The 21,911-nt window shown below is 39.0% G+C and overlaps 1 protein-coding gene across 1 annotated transcript in view; it reads right to left on the bottom strand.

Moving 5' to 3' along the window:
* The window catches only part of DNAH11 (dynein axonemal heavy chain 11), a 358,932-nt gene that overhangs the window by 232,906 nt on the left and 104,115 nt on the right, over positions 1–21,911 (bottom strand). The window contains exons 29-30 of the mRNA XM_042919849.1: positions 7,770–7,916; positions 4,461–4,694 (exon numbers count right to left, since the gene is read on the bottom strand). Of these exons, the coding sequence (XP_042775783.1) occupies positions 4,461–4,694; positions 7,770–7,916 (381 nt within the window). The remainder of the gene's footprint in view (positions 1–4,460; positions 4,695–7,769; positions 7,917–21,911) is intronic.

The raw sequence follows: 21,911 nt of genomic DNA, 5'->3' as shown, positions 1-21,911 counted from the left end.
ATACACAACCTAATCTGACACCTAGAAGAGCTGGAAAAAGAACAACAAATAAAGCCCAAAACCAGCAGAAGATGGGAAATAATAAAGATTAGAACAGAAATCAATGCTATTAAAAAAAAAAAAAAAAGAACAGATCAATGAAACCAGGAGCTGGTTCTTTGAAAGAATTAACAAAGTTGATAAAACCAAGCCAGTTTGATAAAAAACAAAAAGGACCCAAATAAATAAAATCAAGAAATAAAGGGGAGAGATTACAGCCAACACTGCAGAAATACAAACAGTAAGACTAGAATGTTATGAGCAATTATATGCCATAAATTGGGCAATCTGAAAGAAATGGACAAATTCCTAGAAACATATAAACTACCAAAACTGAAATGGGAGGAAATAGAAAATCTGAACAGACCTATAACCAGTGAAGAATTTGAATCAGTAATCAAAAATCTCCCAAAAAACAAGAGTCCAGAGCGGGAAGACTTTCCAGGAGAATCCTACCAAACATTTAAAGAAGAGTTAACACCTATTCTTTTCAAGCTGTTCCAAGAAATAGAAATGAAAGGAAAGCTTCCAAACTCCCTCTATGAGGCCAGTATTACCGTGATTCCAAAACCAGACAAAGACCCCCACTAAAAAGAACTACAGACCAATTTTCCTGATGAACATGGATGTCAAAATTCTCAAGATATCAGCCAACTGGATACAACAATACATTAAAAGAATTATTCACCATGATCAAGTGGAATTTGTTCCTGGGATGCAGGGCAGGTTAAATATCTGCAATCAATCAATGTGATACATCACATCAATAAAAGAAAGGATAAGAACCACATGATCCTCTCAGTAGATGCTAACTAGTTGTATTAGTTAACAATCTCTTTTTCATTTTTTTAATTTTAATTTTTAATTTTTTTAATTTTAATTTTTGATGCTAACTAATTTGGATGTAAATTTTAAAAAATAAAATTTAAAATTTAAAAAAAATCCTAGAAGAGAAAATAGGCAACAACCTCTTTGAACTTGGCTACAGCAACTTCTTATTAGACAGGTCTCTGGAGGTAAAGGAAACGAAAGCAAAAAGGAACTATTGCGTGCCTGGGTGGTTCAGTTGGTTAAGCATCCAACTTCAGCTCAGGTCATGATATCATGGTTTGTGAATTCAAGCCCCACATTGGGATTCATTCTCTCTCTCTCTCTCTCTCTCTCTCTCTCTCTCTCGCACTCTCGCACTCTCGCACTCTCCCTGTCCCTCCCCTATTCACACTCTGTCTCAAAATAAACAAACAAACTTTAGAAAAATGAACTACCGGGACCTCATCAACATAAAAAGCTTTTGTACGGTGAAGGAAACAATCAGCAAAACTAAAAGGCAACCAACAGAATGGGAGAAGATATCTGCAAATGACATATCAGATAAAGGGTTAGTACCCCAAATCTACAAAGAACTTATCACACTCAACAACCAAAAAACAAATAGCTGTGAGGAAATGGGCAAAAGAATGAGTAGACACTTTTCCAAAGAAGACAACCAGATAGCTAACAGACACATGAAAAAATTCTCAGCATCACTCATCATCAGGGACATACAAATCAAAAACACAATGAGATACCACCTCACACCAGAATAGCTAAAATTAACAATTCAGGCAATGACAGATGTTGGCGAGAATGCAGAGAAGAGGAACCCTTTTGCACTGCTAGTGGGAATGTAAAATGGTGCAGCCACTCTGAAAAACAGTACGGAACAATTAAAATTAGAAGTACCCTACAAAACAGCAATTGCACTACTAGGTATTTATCCAAAGGATACAGGTGTGCTGTTTCAAAGGGGTACATGCACCCCAATGTCTATAGCAGCACTATCAACAATAGCCCAAGTATGGAAAGAGCCCAAATGTCCATCGATGGATGAATGGATAAAGAAGATGTGGCATGCATGCATACACACACACACACACACACACACACACACACACACACACACACAATGGACTATTATTTGGCAATCAAAAAGAATGAAATCTTGTCATTTGCAACAACATGGATGGAACTAGAGTGTATTATACTAATCAAAATTACTCAGAGAAAGTCAAATATCATGTAACTTCACTCATATGTGGAATTTAAGATACCAAACAGATGAACATAAGGGAAGGGAAGCAAAAATAATATAAAAACAAGAAGGGAGACAAAAAAGAAGAGACTCTTAAATACAGAGAACAAACTGAGGGTTGCTGGAAGGGTTTTGGGTGGGGGGGATGGGCTAAATGGGTGATGGGCATTAAGGAGGACACTTGTTGGGATGAACACTGGGTGTTATATGTAGGGGACGAATCACTGAATTCTACTCCTGAAATCATTATTGCACTATATGCAACCTGACCTGGATATAAACAGAAAGAAAGAAAGAAAGAAAGAAAGAAAGAAAGAAAGAAAGAAAGAAAGAAAGAAAGAAAGAAAGAAAGTTATTTTCCTTTTTCAATCTATACTTTGTTCATCAAAAAAAATACCTAGAAACACTTTTAATGTTTATTTAGTTTTCAGAGAGTACAAGTAGGGGAGGGGCAGAGAGAGGGGGACATAGGATCTGAAGCCGGCTTTTGTACTGACAGTGAGCCCAATGCAAGGCTCAAACTCACAAACCACAAGATCATGACCTGAGATGAAGTCGGGGGCTCAACCGACTGAGCCACCCAGGTGCCCCTTCTTTTTTTTTTAATTAACACTTTTAAATCTTTTTTTAAAATGTTTATTCACTTATTTTGAGAGATAGAGAGAGCTTGAGCAGGATAGGGGCAGAGAAAGGGAGAAAGAGAATCCCAAGTAGGCTCAACACTCAGCACAGAGCCCAGCTCCGGACTTGAGCTCATGAACAGGGAGATAATGATCTGAGTCGAAATCAAGAGTCAGAAGCTAAACTGACTGAGCCACCCAGGTGCCCCATACTTTCTTCTTCTTAATTTTTAATAATAAACATTAATAAGAAATCATGAAATCGAAAATAATAAAGTTGATAGAAGAAATATCCATAAAATATCATTTACGGTCTTAAGCAATTGAATATCCTAATAATCACACAAAATGATACACTGGAAGCAAGGAGACCATTAAATGAAGTGAGGGAAAAATAGAGGAGGAGGATCTATGTTGAAACATTTAAGTCTGAGCAATGATTGATTATACCTGAAATTTAAAAAAGGATATTGTAACTATTTTTAAAAATTCTTACTTCACAGATAATGAAAATACTTACAATAAAAGCACAGATATCAACGAGTTAACCAGAAAAGTATTTTTATAATAAAACCATAATATAATTAATTACAATTTAATTTACTATTAAGGTTGATGAAAAAAAAATTAACTACTTAGCTTCCTCATCCAAATGGCAGCAACTAGAATTGTAAAGCTCTTGACCCTAGGAGGAAACCAGCCACTTTTAAAAATCTAATCCTGTAACTTAAACCAATGCCCTAGTTTCCTCAAGATGATTATCAAGAATATATTCCTCCCCCAAAGCAAACAATACAAAAACTCTTTTAGTAACATAAACAAATCACGTTGTCTCCACTCAAGATTAAAGCAAAATTAAAAGAAATAATCAGCACCCTCTAAAACCTAAAATTCCTGAATGTGTTAACGTTACAAGTATCCTTCCCTCTCTGAATCTATTTGATTTTTAAGGGACTGAATTACAAGTACTGCTAGGAGGACCAGTAATGGAGAGACGTGGAAAGCATTCTGACTTCTGCTGCCCCTGCCTGTGTTACTTACACATTGTACCACACCGGGCAAGTTACTTAATATCTCTCGATTCACACTGGATCCACTCAAAACAAGAAGGTAGACACACTAATGTTTAAATACCTTTCAAGCCTAGTATTCCCTTAATCTAAAAGCCGACGGAAAGGCCTTATCTCTGAATTGTTTCACAACTATGAGCTCACCTTAAGATGGGAGGCTTAAGTAGAGGTCATAGCCTAACTGGGGTGAATAACATGGAATTCAAAATAGGCTGTTTTCCAAAATTGCTCATCTGTGACTTATAATTAACCAAAACCCAAAATACATGAAAACATCTGTCTTTGCTGAACAGCTCTCCATCTTTCTGAGTCATTCAAATCACGTACATATTTTGTAATAAATACATCATTAGCCTAGATGAAGAGAGTCCTACACAGAAGCAAAGAAATAGGCACAGTATCTAGGTATCTGTGACATACTAGAGCTTTGGAGGATAATGGATGAGATTTTTTTTTTAACCCCTGCAGCAAACTAGAAGGATAATGCAAAGCTAGAAAATGAAAAAGTTAAACAACTGATTGCTGAAATAGTCCTAGCATGGTGCCTGGCACACAGGAGGCCCTCCATGAATGAATGAATGAATGAGTGAGTGAATGAATGAATGAATGTTTACCTCTTCAAGTCCCATCAAGTCTCAAAATTATGAATCTATAAAATACCTGTTTTTTATGGAAATCCTTTAGGGCCGTTTCATAGCCTTGCTCCAGCCTACTGAAGGCTATCCCTACATCTGTCGTCCACCAGATCTGCGAGCTTGTTAGTGCAACTTGAGCAGGGAAATCGAAGATCCACAGCTCCCTTGGTTTCTCCTCACTGGCTGCTATGGCTTCTGTGATGGAATGTCGCACAGTTTCCTGCATAGTGTGTTCAAGCTGCAGCAGCCACGTTTCCACCTTTTGAAGCAAAATGAAATGATTTAGCACAGGCTGAACTACGCAAGAGAGATAATTCCATCCTCCTATGGGCTCAAAGGCCATGTGGACGGTGGGGCCTTGGGTGGATTTATTTTAAACCCACAGAGAAAACTGGAAGACGCAGAACACAAATGGAAGACGAACAACAACGGATGAAGTCCTTCCTATACGAACCTGTCCTCTCCCAGGAGAGCGCTCATCTCATTTCACCTGCTAGACGGCCCAGTAACTTTCTGTAGCCTTAACACAGGTGTTCTCAACTATCTGTCTCTCAGATGTGAAGACAAGGGGGTTCTGGATCGAGATCCCCTGTAGTAATGCACAGTGTTCTGAGAAACCAAACATCACAGCCATCTACAGAGTAATACGCTAGAGTAAGATTCTAGAGCTTTGGGAATAATGGCAGATTGATTTTTTTTAAATGTTTCTTTTTGATAATTTTTAAATATACTGAAAATTCTTCTCTAAAATCCTCCTATTTCTTACTCTTAAGACAAAGTATTTTCAGCAAGTGTCTTAATTATATTCCTTACTGGCTCTCATCTTCACACTTGTCAAAAATTAGACAGCAGGAAAGTGTAAGAGAGAGGACAACTGCTGACTTGTGAAAGTTAATCTTTGTTTTAAAAAAACCCAAGTTTATTTTGCCCCCACAAATATATTTTACCCAGTTTTCTATTATGTTCAAATATGCTTTGTTATATTTACCCACATATGTGTTTCCATGGGTGTTATATCACAAAAAGAATACACATACTATTTGCAAATAATCGACCTCAATAAAAAATGACTGTAATAAATAAATTCCAAAGACCACATGAGATTGTGAAAATGTTAGAACTGTTTTCTTTGTCTGCCTCTGTGAAGATGGCAGAAACATTCATTCCTAGAGTATCTTTCTCTAGAGGACTTGGAAAGAGTGATAGGTAGTTGATGAGCTGACAGCCTTCTCTACTGAAAGAAAAAGGAAGCACTGGCTGGCAGCGGGCCCAACATCCTGAGAGCTTTCTCCTCTGACTACGTAACAGGACACTGTTCACATGCCTGAGTTCAGGGTCTCCAGTCTCACCATGACTAAGTCCAACTGGGTCACTAAGCCCAACTCTTGATGTTACCCAGCAACTAGTTCTTTCAGTAAATCAGACAGCATGTGAGCATATCCCAGAGTACTCTGGGATCCAGGTCCTCAACATGGCCACCTGTTCTCAAGAACTTTCCAGTCCATCTGGGAAGACTGAATACACATATAAGGTGATGTATCGCCTCGCGCTCAGACGAATATGCCAAGAGTGGCAACTTCGTTCAGCATGATTTGAGAAATAAACTGATGCGATGTGGCTCAAACCCTCCCCTTTCTGATATTTCATCGGCCTCTTCCCAACCCTCTGTGAAAACAATTACCTCTTCCCATTATCATTATCCATTTCTTCATTATAATTCATTATAATTATCCATTTCTTCCAGGAAAACTAAGAGCTCCTCCAGGACGGTGAACATATCTTGTTCATTTCTGGATCCCCAGAAATTTAACCCAGCATCTGACACATAGTAGGTATTCAATAAACACTAATCTAACAAAATACAAATAGTCTAATTTGGGAGGAACCAATCATAAAAGCGCAGGGAGGGAAAGACGTAAAGAGCATCTTTTTATAAAACAAAGGCAATTAGAGACTGAATGTGGTATATGCTCGAGTCTCTAACCTAAATTGCTTATATAGAATAAATCAGAGCACCGTGAAAACTTTCAATACTAAGGGCTCCTGCTAGTGACAACCACATCCGTCAAATGGACTGTCGTCCTTCTGGGCACTACGCCAGTTGGCTTACCAGTCTGCAGGGGAGGTTACCAGACAGCAACACGTGTTACTTTTGTCAAGATAGTTTATGGTGACTTTTTCTAATCACTGTAATAATACCCTAAAGACCCCAAGAGATCAAAAAATACATTTTAATCAAAGTATTCCACCATCTGCTTCCCCTTCATTTGGCAGGATTTCTTGGTACAATATTAAAAAGGAACAGAGGGGAATAAAGAAAACCCCTGTTTTTTTTTTGTTTTTTTTTTTTTTTAAAAGGCTCCCATCACATTTCAGCAAGGGACAATTCAAAGAACCTGCCTCAACCCGAACAGTTCTGTAATGGAGGCTATGGTCTCCGTGACTCTGTGGATTAACTCAACCTGCTCAAGCATCATCATGAAAAGATGCAATTTCTCTACATCATCTGAAAACGCCAAGAATGCTATAAACCATAATGAGCCATTCTTGCACTTAACCATTAAGAATATTTTTCAGGTATTTGGCTGTGCAAGAAGAGAATATGCTACCTTAACTGTCTGTGCACGTGGTAATTAAGAGTATGGGACATCGGCCTGGTAGATTCAGGCGACTTTATTTATGAGCAGCCATTTACAACATTCACATCACAATCCTGAACCACAAGCCTCTTTAAAACATGCTTTACTGCCAAGGTGCTGCTTTCCTCAAACTCTCTGTGACGAAACCAATAAGCTTTATAGGAGGCTCGGTCACTGGGTTGAACTGGCTTTTCATTCTGGCGTCCACTCATTCAAACTGTGACAATGCTTCCTGACCAGCTCGACTGCTAGCATTTCTGAGACTCTCTGACGTGCTGAAGCCAAGGGAGCAGAAACTGGGAAGCATGGCAAGGTTTGGCACAGCACAGCAGTCACACTGGACGTGGGCAAACGGGAAACTCTGAGCACACAACTAACCAGGGACTGATGTGACAGGAGTTGACTTCTTTTCTTGTTCAATTCAACCTTTAAAAATTACCGAGGGGAGCCTGGGTGGCCCAGTGGGTTAAGTAATCGACTCTTTATGATTTTGGCTTACGTCATGCTCTCATGGTTGTGGGACCGCCCCCAGGTCATCTCCATGCTGGGCATGGAGCCTGCTTAGGATTCTCTCTTCCCCAACCCTCCCGCCCCCTGCCGCCTCTCTCCCGCTCTTGCTCGTGCGTGCCCTCTCTCAAAAAAAATTATCCCAGAAATACTCCTGTAGCATAGACAACTTTATAATCATATCTTACGTGGCCTATGCATTCGCATTCAGCTTGGAATGGGACGTATTCTTTTTCTTTGCTGTACATTCCAATTGCTCTGGCGGTAGACACATCCTCATCTTCAAACTGCAGATCTGCAATGCTGTCGAAGAGTTTGGCAAGGTGACGTGTTACCTAAGATAATTTGAAAAGATGAGAGCATTTCTTACTGGAGATATATTCTGGTAATCTAGAGATAATGCCATACGAATTCACAAAACTTTATATAGTTAGAGAGTTGTCTCGAAATGTTTTCCTTCAAAATAAAAATCACTCCTTAAACTCCAGAGTTTAAAATGACCTTGACAGAGAAGGGGCCAGGCACGTTGGCTGCATCATCAGGTGCTGGGTGGTGGATGCTTATCATGAAAACTTACCCTTGAAGATTAGACACTTACCAACCTACCTGCACCATATACCTGTTAGCAATCATCATACTGGGAATTGTGTGGCCAAGTTTTTAAAATTCAGATATATTATTTTACTCTAAAAAAATCGTTTACTACTATAAGAAGGTTATGTTAAAATTTCTGAAACAAAAATTTAAGTTACATACAATATTACTCTCGTATTGTGTCTTATGTTATTGTGTACTTGGTTTGATATTAAAGTGAGCCCTACAGTATATTTGTTATACCAGGAAAGTAAATAGGATTTCCCCATTTTTAAAAATTTTTTTCAAAGTTTATTTGAGAGAGAGAGAGAGAGAGAGAGAGAGAGAGAGAGAGAGAATGAACAGAGGAGGGCCAGAGAGAGAGGGAGACAGGGAGAGAGAGAGAATCCCAAGCAGGCTCCTCAATGACAGAACGGAGCCCAGTGTGGGGCTTGAACTCATGAACGGTGAGATCATGACCCGAGCTGAAACCAAGAGTGGGGCACTCCACCGACTGAGCCACCCAGGTGCCCTAAATTTCCCCATCTGTATTGATAAGGAAAGTTGGAGCTGAAATAAATACTAGATGACTTTGTCAAGCTGACATTGTTAAAAATGAGTGGGTTTTAGATTTTAAACCTCCAAATCCAGGCCTCAACTACAAAGTTCAAATTCTTCTGGCATCATTAACTCTTATATCCTAAATTGTGGCATCTGCAAAGGAACCCCCAATAAGCAGCATGCTGAACTTGACCACAGGTCCCAGACTATTTGAAAAATAAAACTAAATGAAAAGACACAGATCAACATTTGTTCAGCTAGTGGCCAATTTGGAGATTAAATCCTAACTGGAATATGGAATACTAGAAGAGCAGTATTTGTCTATCCAGTCCTATCGGCATCACACTAGGACAGGCCTCTTTAGTACAAACAGTGGCACAGAGGAAAAGAAAAGACATGCATTCCCAAGGCAGACTCACAAGGAGAACAATCAGGTAAGCTGCTCTACCTCTTCTGGGGCAAAGTCACAGGCAGTGTACTGGAGGAAGTATCAGGAATGGGAAGAAGAGGCCTCTCTTCACACATGGTGCAAATAAACGCTGCTGAGTGGAAAACAGTTTGGTGTCTCTCAAAAGTTAAACATACAATCACTGTAAGTCCTAGCAATTCCATTCCCAGGTATATACTCAAAGTATTTTAAAGCAGGTACCTGTACACAAATGTTCAAATCCTTGTACACGTGTTTATAGCAGTATTAAGAGCCAAAAGGTGGAGCCAATCCGAATGCCCACCGGTGGATGGCTGGACAAAACATGGCACATACATACAATGGGATAATGTTCAGACACAAAAAGGAATGGAGTGCTGTTACATACAAGATGGGTGAACCTGGAAAACATGATGCTAAATAGAAGAAGCTATTCACAAGATCCCATGTATGAGACAGTTCCATTTATATGAAACGTCCAGAATAGGTAAATCCATAGAGATAGATAGCACATTGGTGGCTGCTGGGGGCTGGAGAGAGGAAGGAACACAGAGTGACTGCTCGATGGGCGTGGGGTTTTATTCTGGAGTGCAGGTATTCTGCAACTAGATAGAGGTGATACCTGCACTACGTTGTGTGTACAAAACGCCACCGAATCCTACAGGTTAAAATGGTTCATTTCATGTTATGTAAACTTTAACCTAATAAAAATAAAATGAAAGATGATCACCAGAAGATGGTTTAAAGCTATATAGCATTTACCAGCAGCATACAGGTGACATCCCTGTAATGAGCTTTTCCAGAAATTCAGTTTAACTGAACTTGAAAACTATCCCAATAGCAGCTTCTAGGAACATCAACCTATCTAAATTTCCTGCATGAGAACACCAACACCAACATTGGTAAGCAACTCCTTAGGAGTGATTTAATCTTTGAAGCTTTTGGCCTTAACATTCGCGCTGTATTTGCAGTTTTCGTATTAAAGAAAACCACGGTGAGAAATCAGAGTTTAAAAAAGATGAGTTTTTGAGACTCTCGCTTAAAGATAGACAGAGCAGTAGCTGATGATCACTGCTGGGGTTATCCTCTTCTCCTCCATCCCTGTATATTACCCAGAGGACATTTATACACAGAAAGTATCTCTAATAATCTAACAACTCACTGGCACAGCTCAAGTGGCTAGGAAGGGCACAGATGTTTAATGGCTTCTACCGTGTAACGGGCCTAAATAATATTCAGGTGAAAAGCTGCAGGATCAATGAGACCTCAACCATTAGACTCTCTCAAACACTTTTGCTTTGGTGAGACAAGAGTTTCAAAAGAACTTCTGGTCTTCTAGTCTATCAATCATTGACCAGGAAATGCAAACCCCATGGCTTCCAGTGCTCTTGGTACTTATCGCCGGCATGTTTGAAGTCAGGGGCTTTCATATTCTGTCTTCTATTTAAAGATTCTGAGGAAATATAGCTACTGGTTTTGTTTCATTTTGTTTTTTAACTAGTGTGGACCCTGGTGTCATCAAATTTGTCCTGTTTCTATGAATATCTCTTTAGATTTTTTTAACAGAAAAACAAAATTCTTTACTAGCTTAATGTTTACAATACCCTTTCATAATTAAAAAGAAAAATGAGTGCCTTATAGGCCCGTGTTTTTATCTCACTAAAGAAATTGAAAGGATTTGAACACTTCAAATCACAAACAAGTCAGTAATGTCCTTATATCTTACATAGGTTTGTAAAAGGTTACCAAGAAACACTGAAATGTTATTCCCTCAGTTTACAGCTTATACAAAATCAGGTACATCCATCCACTAGTAAGCTGAAAGAGAGGCAGTCGGTCCTTGCTTCACACAGTAGTGTGCAATCTTAACAATTACCGTGCAATCTTAATAATCAATGGAAAATTTATGATTATCCTCAGACTTTTTAAAAAACTTTGTTAAAACATTAAACTCCCTTTTTCTCTTGGTTATATAAGTACAAGGAGATAAAAACTGTAACTATTTAGTACATCACAGGGACATCTGGGTGGCTCAGCTGGTTGAGCATCCAACTTCTACTCAGGTCACGATCTCATGGTTCGTGAGTTCAAGCCCCATATCAAGCTCTGTGCTGACAGCTCAGCTCGGAGCCTGAAGCCTGCTTCAGATTCTGCATCTCCCACTCTCTGCTCCTTCCCCGCTTGTGCTCGGTCTCCCTCTCAAAAATAAACAAACATTAAAAAAATATTCAGTACACTGTAACTTAAAATATGCAAAATACTGAAAACTTGGTAGAAAATTTATCGGGGTAGTTCGTTTAGTGTTTGCCTTCTCTTCTTCTCTTCTCTTATCTTAGAAGTTAAGATACAGAGTGAGCATCTTTTCTGGGTCATCAAGAATCGCCATACTCCTTTCAACATTTGGATCAGCTGCCAACATTTTATCCTTTGAGCTCTTAATGTCCTGAAATTTCTTTCAGAGTTTCTTTAATGTGAAGCTATTTTGAGGGGCTGGTCACATTTCCCTTATTTCCCTTGGGACATTTTCATCCATTTTGCCACAAGAAGTGCTTTCATTTCTATCAGTAAGTTCATTTTCACTAAAACCCTCTGGCTGCAAATGTAGAAATTTTCAAATGGTATAGAGCCATCATTCCCAGTGAGCATTCTCTTCTGTAAGTACCTCTATACTTGATTCAAATTTAACTTCCGGCGTGATCCATTTTCATTTCTTCTCTGTGCTTCCAACTTTATTACAAATTCCCTCATTCAGTTATGTGTATCTATAAAATGGTACACGGGTTCATCTCTAGGGACAAGGAGGTAGCAAAGTACATGCTTTGCTGCCTGTGTGTAAACTGAGTAACATACGTGTGATGGCCAAACATGGAGAGACTTCAAAAGGTATAATATGACTGTCCATGAGGCATCATGCACATTTGCTATTCACCCAGTGATTTTTGTGAAGAACGAGCAATGAGATTTCTGCTTTTCGTAATTATTGGCAGTTAACATACCATAGTATCTTAACCTTGGACCATGTTGTTGGGGGACTGGTGTTATTTAACCAATCCTTGTTAGCTGAAATTCCTATACATGGGAACTGTGAACAGGGAGAGCTGCTTATTTAAGAACCTATATTTATCTATCTAAATAGAGTAAAAAATATTAACTCATTTAGGTAGTTTTATACTGTAAAATGCATATCAACACAGTGTTCACATTAGCTGGCCTACCCTATGTTCACCTGGAAAACAAAGGGCAAGAAAAATGAAATTACTATAGCTTCTTGTACCTTCTCAAAGCTCAGCACTTGCCTTTCGCCTATATCTAATTTCATGTTTGCTCCATCTATGAAAGACGCCTCTGCAGACTGAGATAAAATGACCATAAAAGCTTAGTATCACTCCTGGCATGGGGAGCACCTCAAGACTCATTCCCTTGTAGTCATTAACTCATTTATTCATGTTAATGGTTAAGAGTCACGAAGATAATGCTTGTGTGGATGTAATGTCCAAAATGTAGGCAGTCCTGTCTACTGGGTCTGTCCTCTCTAAACAAGATGAAATTGAGTCTGTTATTTGCACATGAGCAAAAATTTAAGCCAGCCTGTCAAAACGTTAGTCTTCTTTTTTTAAATAATATTACTCAGTATTGGTGACAGTACAGGGAAATGGACGTGCAACATTGTCAAAAGTCTCGATCTGCAAAAATGTTCTAGAAGTTGGTTAAATCAATTATGGCATATTCATATAATCAAACCTTTTATAAACATTCAACATATTATTGAAGAACATTCTAATTTGAAACATGTATGACATACACATAGACACATTAAACACAATAATCACTCAGTACAAGTATCTAGCAGTATATAATTCTGATCCCTTTCAAATTTTCAATAATGGAGATGAATTACTTACATAATCCAAAAAGACTAAGTTATAAATTTTGTAAATAATTATAGGCAATATGAGGTAATAAGCATTGCTTAGTTTTGTTTCTACTAAAAACAAAATAATATATATTTTGCAATTTGATTTTCTATTAATATAACTTGGACGTATTCACACTGCTGATTCTGTTTAACATCTATAGCATGAATACATAAATTTATATAAATACAGTGACAACACAAATGCTGAATTTTTAAATAACCTTTTGAAATAGGTAAGTAAAAAAAATCACGTGTATACATCTTAATAAATTTCAGCAAAGTTAACACAACTCTTGTAACCACTAAGAAGGTTAAGAAATACCACAAACAACACAACAGAAATAAAAACAATAAGAGAATATTATGAGCAATTATATGCCAACAAAACGGGCAATCTGGAAGAAATGGAAAAATTCCTAGAAACATATACACTAACAAAACTGAAACAGGAAGAAATAGAAAATTTGAACAGACCCATAACCAGTAAGGAAATCGAATCAGTAATCAAAAATCTTCCAAAAAACAAGAGTCCAAGGCCAGATGGCTTTCCAGGGGGAATTCTACCAAACATTTAAGGAAGAGTTAACACCTATTCTCTTGAAACAGTTCCAAAAAATAGAAATGGAAGGAAAACTTCCAAACTCTTTCTATGAAGCCAGCATTACCCTGATTCCAAAACGAGACAGAGACCCCACTAAAAAGGAGAACTATAGACGAATTTCCCTGATGAACATGGATGCAAAAATCCTCAACAAGATATTAGCCAACCGGCTCCAACAATACATTAAAAAAATTATTCCCCACGACCAAGTGGGATTTATACCTGGGGTGCAGGGCTGGTTCAATATCTGTAAAAAAATTAAAGTGATTCATCACATCAATAAAAGAAAGGACAAGAACCATATGATCCTCTCAATAGATGCAGAGAAAGCATTTGACAAAAGAAAGCATCCTTTCTTGAGCAGGTTAAGAAATAGAATGTGCTCGGAGCCAAAAAAGTAATTGCCCATGGCAGCCATTAGTACCTCCTCTCAAAAACGGACATCATCTTTACCTGAGTAGATTCATACAATACGTACTTCTGGGTCCACCTTCTGTAATTCAACATTATGTTAGTGAGGCTTATTCATGTTATTAGGTACATTTTTTCATTGCTAAGTGGTATGCCATTTTAGGAACATACCACTCTGCTGTTAAAGTATATTTAGATGGTTTGCAGTTTGGGTCTATGATGAATAATAATAATGTAGGTTTGAAAACTTTTGTATATGTTTTTCGGTTCACATATGTATACGATGAGAAGAAAAAATGCTGGATAATAATGTATTCTTTTAAAATTTATTTGAGAGAGAAAGAGAGCATGCACAAGTGGGGCAGGGCAGAGAAAGAAGGAGAAAGAGACAATCCTAAGCAGACTCCACCATGCTTAGCACAGAGCCCAACGTGGGGCTTGATCCCAAGACCCTGGGATCAGGACCTGAGCCCAAAGCAAGAGTTATAGGCCCAACTGACTGAATCACCAAGGCACGCCAATAATGTATTCTTATACTCATGTTTATAAGTCACCGTTAAATAGATTTTCTGAGTGTTTCTATCAACTTACAATCCCCATGGCTAGATAGAAGATTCCCCTGTCCCATATCCTTACCATTATTTAATATTTTGAGTTTAATTTTAGCCTTTTGGTGCAATTGATCTTGCTATCTCATTGTGTAAGTTTTTCTAATGCCAAGTCATGTCAAGGTCTGAGGAACTATCTCTACAAACTGAAAAAAGGGGGAAATCCACCAATTCGTGATTTCCTCACCAGTTCTTCCATCCCCATGATGTCAAAACAGTGCCATGAGGTTACCAAGGTATCTTCGGCAAGAAAACAAACAAAGTGAAAACGAACCAGAGAAGATTAGCTCCGTGGATGAACACTTCATAGTTATGTTCTTTTGTTTCTAAATTTCAAGTAAAATCTTTTATTTTAAATCAGCAGCACGTAGAAGTCCTTGATATTGGTGTATTTGGTCTATTCATGTATGGAGACATGCGTATGTGAATCCCTAACTAACGTGTATCAATCTGCTTTTCCAGTGTAACTAACTACCCCAAAATTCAGTGGCTTAAAATAGCAACAACTTCTTAGCTTCCAACTGTGTGTGTTGGCTTTTGGATTACCTCAGCTGGTTACCCTGTTTGTGGTCCCTTGTGATCAATGGCTTCTCTCGTATATGTGATGATTACCCAGCTGGTAGCTTGGGTATGGGCATATGCCTATCATTCAGTAGGCTAGCCTTGGCTTGTTCATGACAGGGTGGTCACAGGCTTCTGAATAGCAGAAAGGGGGTAAGTCCCAGTGTGTGTGAACTTGTCAAACCTCTTGCTAATGATACAATGGCCAAAACAAGTCACATACTAATCCAAAAGGAGAAACGAATTCTACCCTTGATAAAAATTGCACCAAGACACTAAAAGGGCCTGGATGCATGGAGGGGAAGAATTTGTGGCCATTTTTACAGTATTATATTTTAAGTATTTTTGTTTCTTTACATTATTCCTTGCTCAGAAACTAAAGACATAGTACCTACTGTTTTCCCCATTTGGTATACAAGGAAACTGATGTTCAGAAAAGTAAAGCAGTAACATAGCTACTAATCAACAGAAGCAGCTCGTGTAGGATTTCAAGGTCTCTGTTCTTATCATGCTGCCTTCTGATGGATGGCTGATACGCCTGTTTTGTCTAGTTCCATACAGTTAACATTTCAACAGTCACATTTTTTTGTGTAGATGTAGATTTCCATCTGGTATCATCTTCCTTCTGCCTGAAGCACTTCCTTTAACATTTCTTGTATTGACAGTCTGCTGGTGATGAAATCTTTCTGATTCTGAATGTCTGAAAACATCTTCATTTTGCATTCACTTTTAAAAGATATTTTCACTGGAGAAACATTTGTAGGTTGATTTTTTTTTCTTGCAGTATTTTACAGCTGTTGGTCCACTCTTTTCTCATTTGCATGGAGAAGCCTCTCATCATGTTTCCATTTATTCCCCTGTGCATAATATGACTTTATGGATGATCTTTGAATTTATCACTGGTTATAACCAATCTGACTAACCTGGTATAGTTTTCTTTGTAGTGTGTGCTTGTGTTCACAATTAAGCTTGAGCTTAAATCTATAGATTTCTTTTCATCAATTCAGAAACCTCTTGGCTGTTATTCTGCCAGGATTTTTTTCTGTTTCCCTTCCTCCATTTGGAGATGTCCAATATACACACATGGAACTTTATCTTTTCTGCATCCCTACTTACCTTTTGGAACATACTAATAAAGTTGTCACTTTTAATATCTTTGTCTAACATTTGTATCAGTTTTAATTGATTTGTTTCCTCATTATGAGAGTTAGATATTCTTGCCTTTTTACACGTCCTCTAATCTTTAGTGGTGTATCAGACATTGTAAACATTGTAAACTTACTCTGGAGCTGAATACATTATTATTCCTATCTTCTTGAGCTTTGATTTGGGATGCAGTTAAATTACTTGCAAACATTTTGATCTTTTTGGATCTTGCTTTTTTTTTTTTTTAAAGTTGATTCATTTTGAAAGAGAGAACTAGAGCACACATGTGAACCAGGGAGGGATGGAGAGGGAAAGAGAGAATCTCAAGCAAGCCTTGCACTGTCAGCGAGGAGCCCCACATGAGGCTCAATCCCATGAACCATGAGATCGTATCTGATCCACAATCAAAAGCCACTTAACTAATTGAGCGACCCAGGTGCCCTTGGATCTTGCTTTCAAGACTTATTTGGCAGGGGTGTCCGGGTGGCTCAGTTAAGTGGCTCTTGATTTCAGCTCAGGTCATGATTTCACGGTTCATGGGATGGAACCCACTTGAATTCTCTCTTCCCCTATCTGCCCCTCTACCGTTCACACTCTCTCTCTCAAAAACAATTTTTTAAAAAGGATTTGTTTGACAGAACTGGAACAGTATGTAATCCAGGGCTAATTATTCCCACTGCTGAAGACTATAAGAAGCCCCTCTAGAAGTTTCTGGGGTTCTCGCTCTACAGTTCTTTCCTCTTTGGCACTCAGTTCTGCAAACTCCAGCTACCTTGTTCTCCTTGGATTCTCAGCTCAGATCCCTCAATTCAAAAGAGCCTACTAGATCATGCCCGGCTCCCCCTCCCTGTCCCAGACTTGGAAACTCAAAGAAGCAAATGGGACCATCAGAGAGCTCATCTCCTTCGTTCCAAGTCTGTCATGAATTGTTATCCTCTGTTGTCTGATGTCCAGGGACAAGAAAGTTGTTGTTTCATATATTTTGTCAGAGTTTTGGTGCTTTTAAGCAGGTGGGTAAATTCAGCTGCTACTCCATCTTGCCCAGAAGCACAAGTGTATCTCTCTTTGTGGTTTTAATTTGCATTTCTCTGATGACTTAAGAAGTGAAGCAACTTTTTATGTTTACTGGTCTTAGAATATCTTCTTTTGGGAATAGCCTGCTTAAGTATTCTGCCCCCTTTTATACTGGATTATCCATCTGTCCTTGCTTCTTTGGACGTAAGAATTATTTTATATTCTGCCTATAAGTCTTTTTTTTTAAGGCATTGCCAACATCTTTTCCAACTTTGCGGCTTACAGTGTTAATCTCTTAATAGTATCCTTTGATAAGGCAAAGTTTTCAACTTTAACACAATCAAATCCATCAACCTTTCCCTACACGCGGTACTTGAATATCCAACTTAAATTTTTGCTCCGTGTGGCACCTGGGTGACTCAGCTGGCTGAGCATCTGACTTCCACTCAGGTCATGATCTTGCTTTTTTTGGAGTTTGAGCCCTGCATCAGGCTCTCTGCTGTCAGCGCAGAGCCTGCTTCAGGTCCTCTGTGTCCCTCTCTCTGCCCCTCCCCTGCTCGTGCTCGCTTGCTCTCTCTAAAAATAAAACCATTTTAAAAAATGTAAAAAAGAAATTTTTGTTCAAAGGTCATTCTTTCTCAGATGTTATACACTTCATTGTTGCACCTGTCAAATTTACATCTACATCTACCTAGAACTTTTTAGATACCATTTATGGTAGATCCCCTTTTCCACCATCCCTGCACATTCATACCCAATTGACCTTAGAATGAGTCATTATCATGGTCTGATCCTCTGCTTAACATCTTCCTTGGTACCCAATTCCAGTTCCAGTTTGTATTTTTTGTTTTTTCTCTTTCTTTCAGTTCTATGACACTGATCAAAGTTCTGATCAGGTTTTCAGACTCTGTCAAATTTTGTAAATCATCAAATGTTGCCAAGAAAAAATCAACAGGAAACATTAGGCAAATCTCTCTGTGGTTTCTTTCTGCTCATATCTTAGCCCCTGAACTCTAGACTTTTCTTTGATGCTCTTTAAATACTCTGATGCACATATTAAACTGATTTAATTAACTGTTTCATCCAGCTTTTCTAGTTGTTCCCAGAACGCACAGTACTCTGTGAAAAGCTCATCTGCTATGGCCAGATGCCCTGCCAACTGAATTTAAGCTGGAGCTGAACAACTTGTAACAGGTGACATCAAACAAAGGCCAGGACCAGGAGTTCAAGATGCCAAAAAGAGGGTGAAAACTCCTTAGTGGTCGGGTGCCACATTTATAAGGCTTAATTTTTGGATCTCATAACATTAAGGTAATATTTTATTTTACCCACACATTGTAATACTCCTGATTTTGTTGTGTAACTTCTACATTGGCTGTGGAGAGAACTCCAGTAAAAGAGAGGCAACAGAAATCAAAGCAGGGGCACGCGTTTACAAAATGAATACAAAAAGTGAATATATTGTTATACAATTTGTGGTTAACCCTATATTAACTATTCTGGGAGGACAACCAAGGTTAATCCTCACGAGATACATAATTTATGACTTAAAGTGAGGTAGTCTATTTCCTTGTCACACACCTAAACGTCTCTGTCCTGTGAATATTAGGCTACCTTCACATGAAGGCATTCATTTAAATCATGACCTATTCCCCAACTATGTCAAGTGAACCTACTCTCCTCCAGGAATTTCTATGACAAACTCCACTTAGGTGAGCAGCTTCTACTTCTCACTGCGGACTTGAAGGTCAACAGAGACAAGAGGAGGATGGTCAAAAGCATGACCATCTTCTGATCTGTTTGCTTCTGCTGCCTCTTCCCCACTCCATCCTCAGTCCCAGCCTAAACTCAAGGGCACCCGCTTCCACCATTTTAGCTACTAAACAGTCCTCCAGCTTTCTGCTTCCTCTAAAAAGGTGGAATTTTTCACTGATCTTATTTCAGCTAAAACTGCTTCACGCTTGCATGCCCTCTACTAACCACTTGAATTTTGAGACTTTTCCTCTTAGTGATTGAAGGAAGACTAATCCTTGTCAGAAAAGGTGGTAACACACTATGAGTGACAGGTGGGCTCCATCATCCGGATTTCTGAAATTCCTGTGCTGAGACACAGTCACTCTATCACAGACACAACCAAACGCAAGCACTGTACAGAAACACACTGTGCTTGTCTTACATATGTGCCCCTTGAAGATCCAGCAGGGGTTTCTGTCGCCTAAAATTAAGCCCATTTTTCACAAGCGCCTTTCCAAATGCCCTTATTTACAGTTCATTATGGGCATTAGTTTAGTGCCATCTGCGCAATCACTGCAAATTTGGAGATTTCTCAAAAGACAACTTGGCAGATTTGCTCTCGTGTAGATTTGGGTCGACCATACTGCGGGACACTGCTTGATGAAAACATCAAACGTTTCTGGGCATACGAACACCTGACCTTCTCATTTAAGATTTTATCTTTAAGTACTCTCTACACCGTGGGGCTTGAACTCATAACCCCAAGATCAGGAGTTGTATGCTCCACCAGCTGACCCAGCCAGGTGCCCCCTCATCTTTTGGTTTTAGAGAATACACTGTGGCCTCAATTTCTCCTACAGTGGATTCCTGGTGGCCACACTAAAACAAGTAAAAAGAGGGGCACCTGGGTGGCTCAGTTGGTTAAGCGGCCAACTATGGCTCAGGTCATGATCTCCCCATTCAGAGTTCAAGCCCCACATCGGACTCTGTGCTGACAGCTCAGAGCCTGGAGCCTGTTTCAGATTCTGTCTTCCTCTCTCTCTCTGCCCTTCCCCTGCTCCTGGTCTCGGTCTCTCTCTCCCTCCCTCCCTCTCTCTCTCTCTTAAAAATAAACTTAAAAAAAAATTTTAAACAAAAACTAAAAACAATAAATAAAACCAGTAAAGAGAAACAGGGAAAAATTATTATATTTTACCTAGTATATCCAAAATACTTTGAATATGTAATAAAAAAAATAGTAGACATTTCATATTCTTTTCTTCAGAGTAAATCTTTGAAATCAGGTGTGTATATTTACAGCATATCTCAATTTCGATTTTCCATCTAAAATATGTGATCTGTATTTCGACTTCATCAGATATACTATTACAAAGTAGATTCACATGCTCAAGTTGTTTCAAACACATTCATATTTTCCAATAATTGCATCAAATGCCAGTATTTAAATTTAAATCAATTAAAGTTACTGAAGTTAAAAATTCTGTTTCTCCGTTGCCACATTTCAAGGGCTCGGTGGTCAGAGTTGGCTCACGGCGACCCCACATGAGACAATACAAATGTAGCTCAGTGCACTGCAGGTTTGTGTGTCTTCAATGTAGCTCCATCACGGAGAAGCTTTCACTCCATGCAGTGAACAAGGCAAGAGTAAATGTGCAAACTCTTCTAGGACAAAAAAATCTCTCAAGTTATTAGGAATCAGTGGCTAAAAACAATGTCGACGACACAAAATTGCCAGCTATTTAAAGGCACTACATAACAAAGGGACCTTTATTCTGTCTGCCTTTACCACTACACCAGCCACTTGAAAAATACAAAGGGATGTTTTTCTAAAGGGGGGAAAAATCAAAGAATGTTAATAATGAGTCATGTGTAACTTCAAATCAGTTGCACATATTGTTGCACCATGCCAATAAATCCTGCAAGCACACCTCTAAATTTGTATTTCTATAAGCAACTACCAGAGATTTTGATCACTGAAGTTAAGCAGGGCCCACACAGAAGTCCTTTAGATCATTCATGCCGTTGGGAGGTCAGGGTGGGTTCCAGAAGAAGGACAGCTGTAAAACTTGATCTTAACCAAGCTTACCAACAGCTAATAATCACTGAAGGCACTCTAGACACACTGATTTCATCACTCTGGTATTCCAACTCACTTGGGAATTTCTGCTTCGAGGATGGAGGCTGTAAGGGTATCAGACCTCCCTGGCTGATCAAATTCCACAATTAACTGCAGAACCTCTCACTTTGGCTCACACTGTTAAATTGAGTGTGGTGGGTAGAGGAGGGGGCCTCAAGAATTCAAGTCCTTCTCAAGATGTCCACATGAGTTATCTACCCACAAAGGGTTTCTTTTCTGTTGAAATTGCATTGTTATTCCACAAGCTGCAGTTGCCATGTTATTTTGGTCACACAACAGGGAGCACATTCAGGAATTCAAGTACAAAAGGCAGAGGCGGAAAAGCTGTGGCTGGTGGTCCAAAACGGATTCCAAGAGTGAAAAGAAGGTAAGAGTGCAGCAAGGCCAGGCTATGTGGCTTCACTGCCAAAAGCATTAACTAACTATTCCCTAGTAAGCGACCAAGAATTCCAAATGCACCTGCACTTTGCAGAACCATGCCAGCCAAAGAAGCTGACTGTGGCTCTGGATGACCCAAACTGCCCGTAGCTCCTTACCGATTCCCAGTCCCCACACCCACCCTCCACTCCCCCGTGACTGTTAGTCACTCCTGAGTGGTTATTTCTACCACAGATGAAGTGAAACACCATTTAAAATAATGA

Source organism: Panthera leo, chromosome A2, assembly GCF_018350215.1.
Source record: "Panthera leo isolate Ple1 chromosome A2, P.leo_Ple1_pat1.1, whole genome shotgun sequence".
In the NCBI taxonomy this organism is placed as follows: Eukaryota; Metazoa; Chordata; class Mammalia; order Carnivora; family Felidae; genus Panthera; species Panthera leo.
Note: the sequence above shows the minus strand (reverse complement) of the source record. Positions and strands in the feature narration are given on the sequence as shown.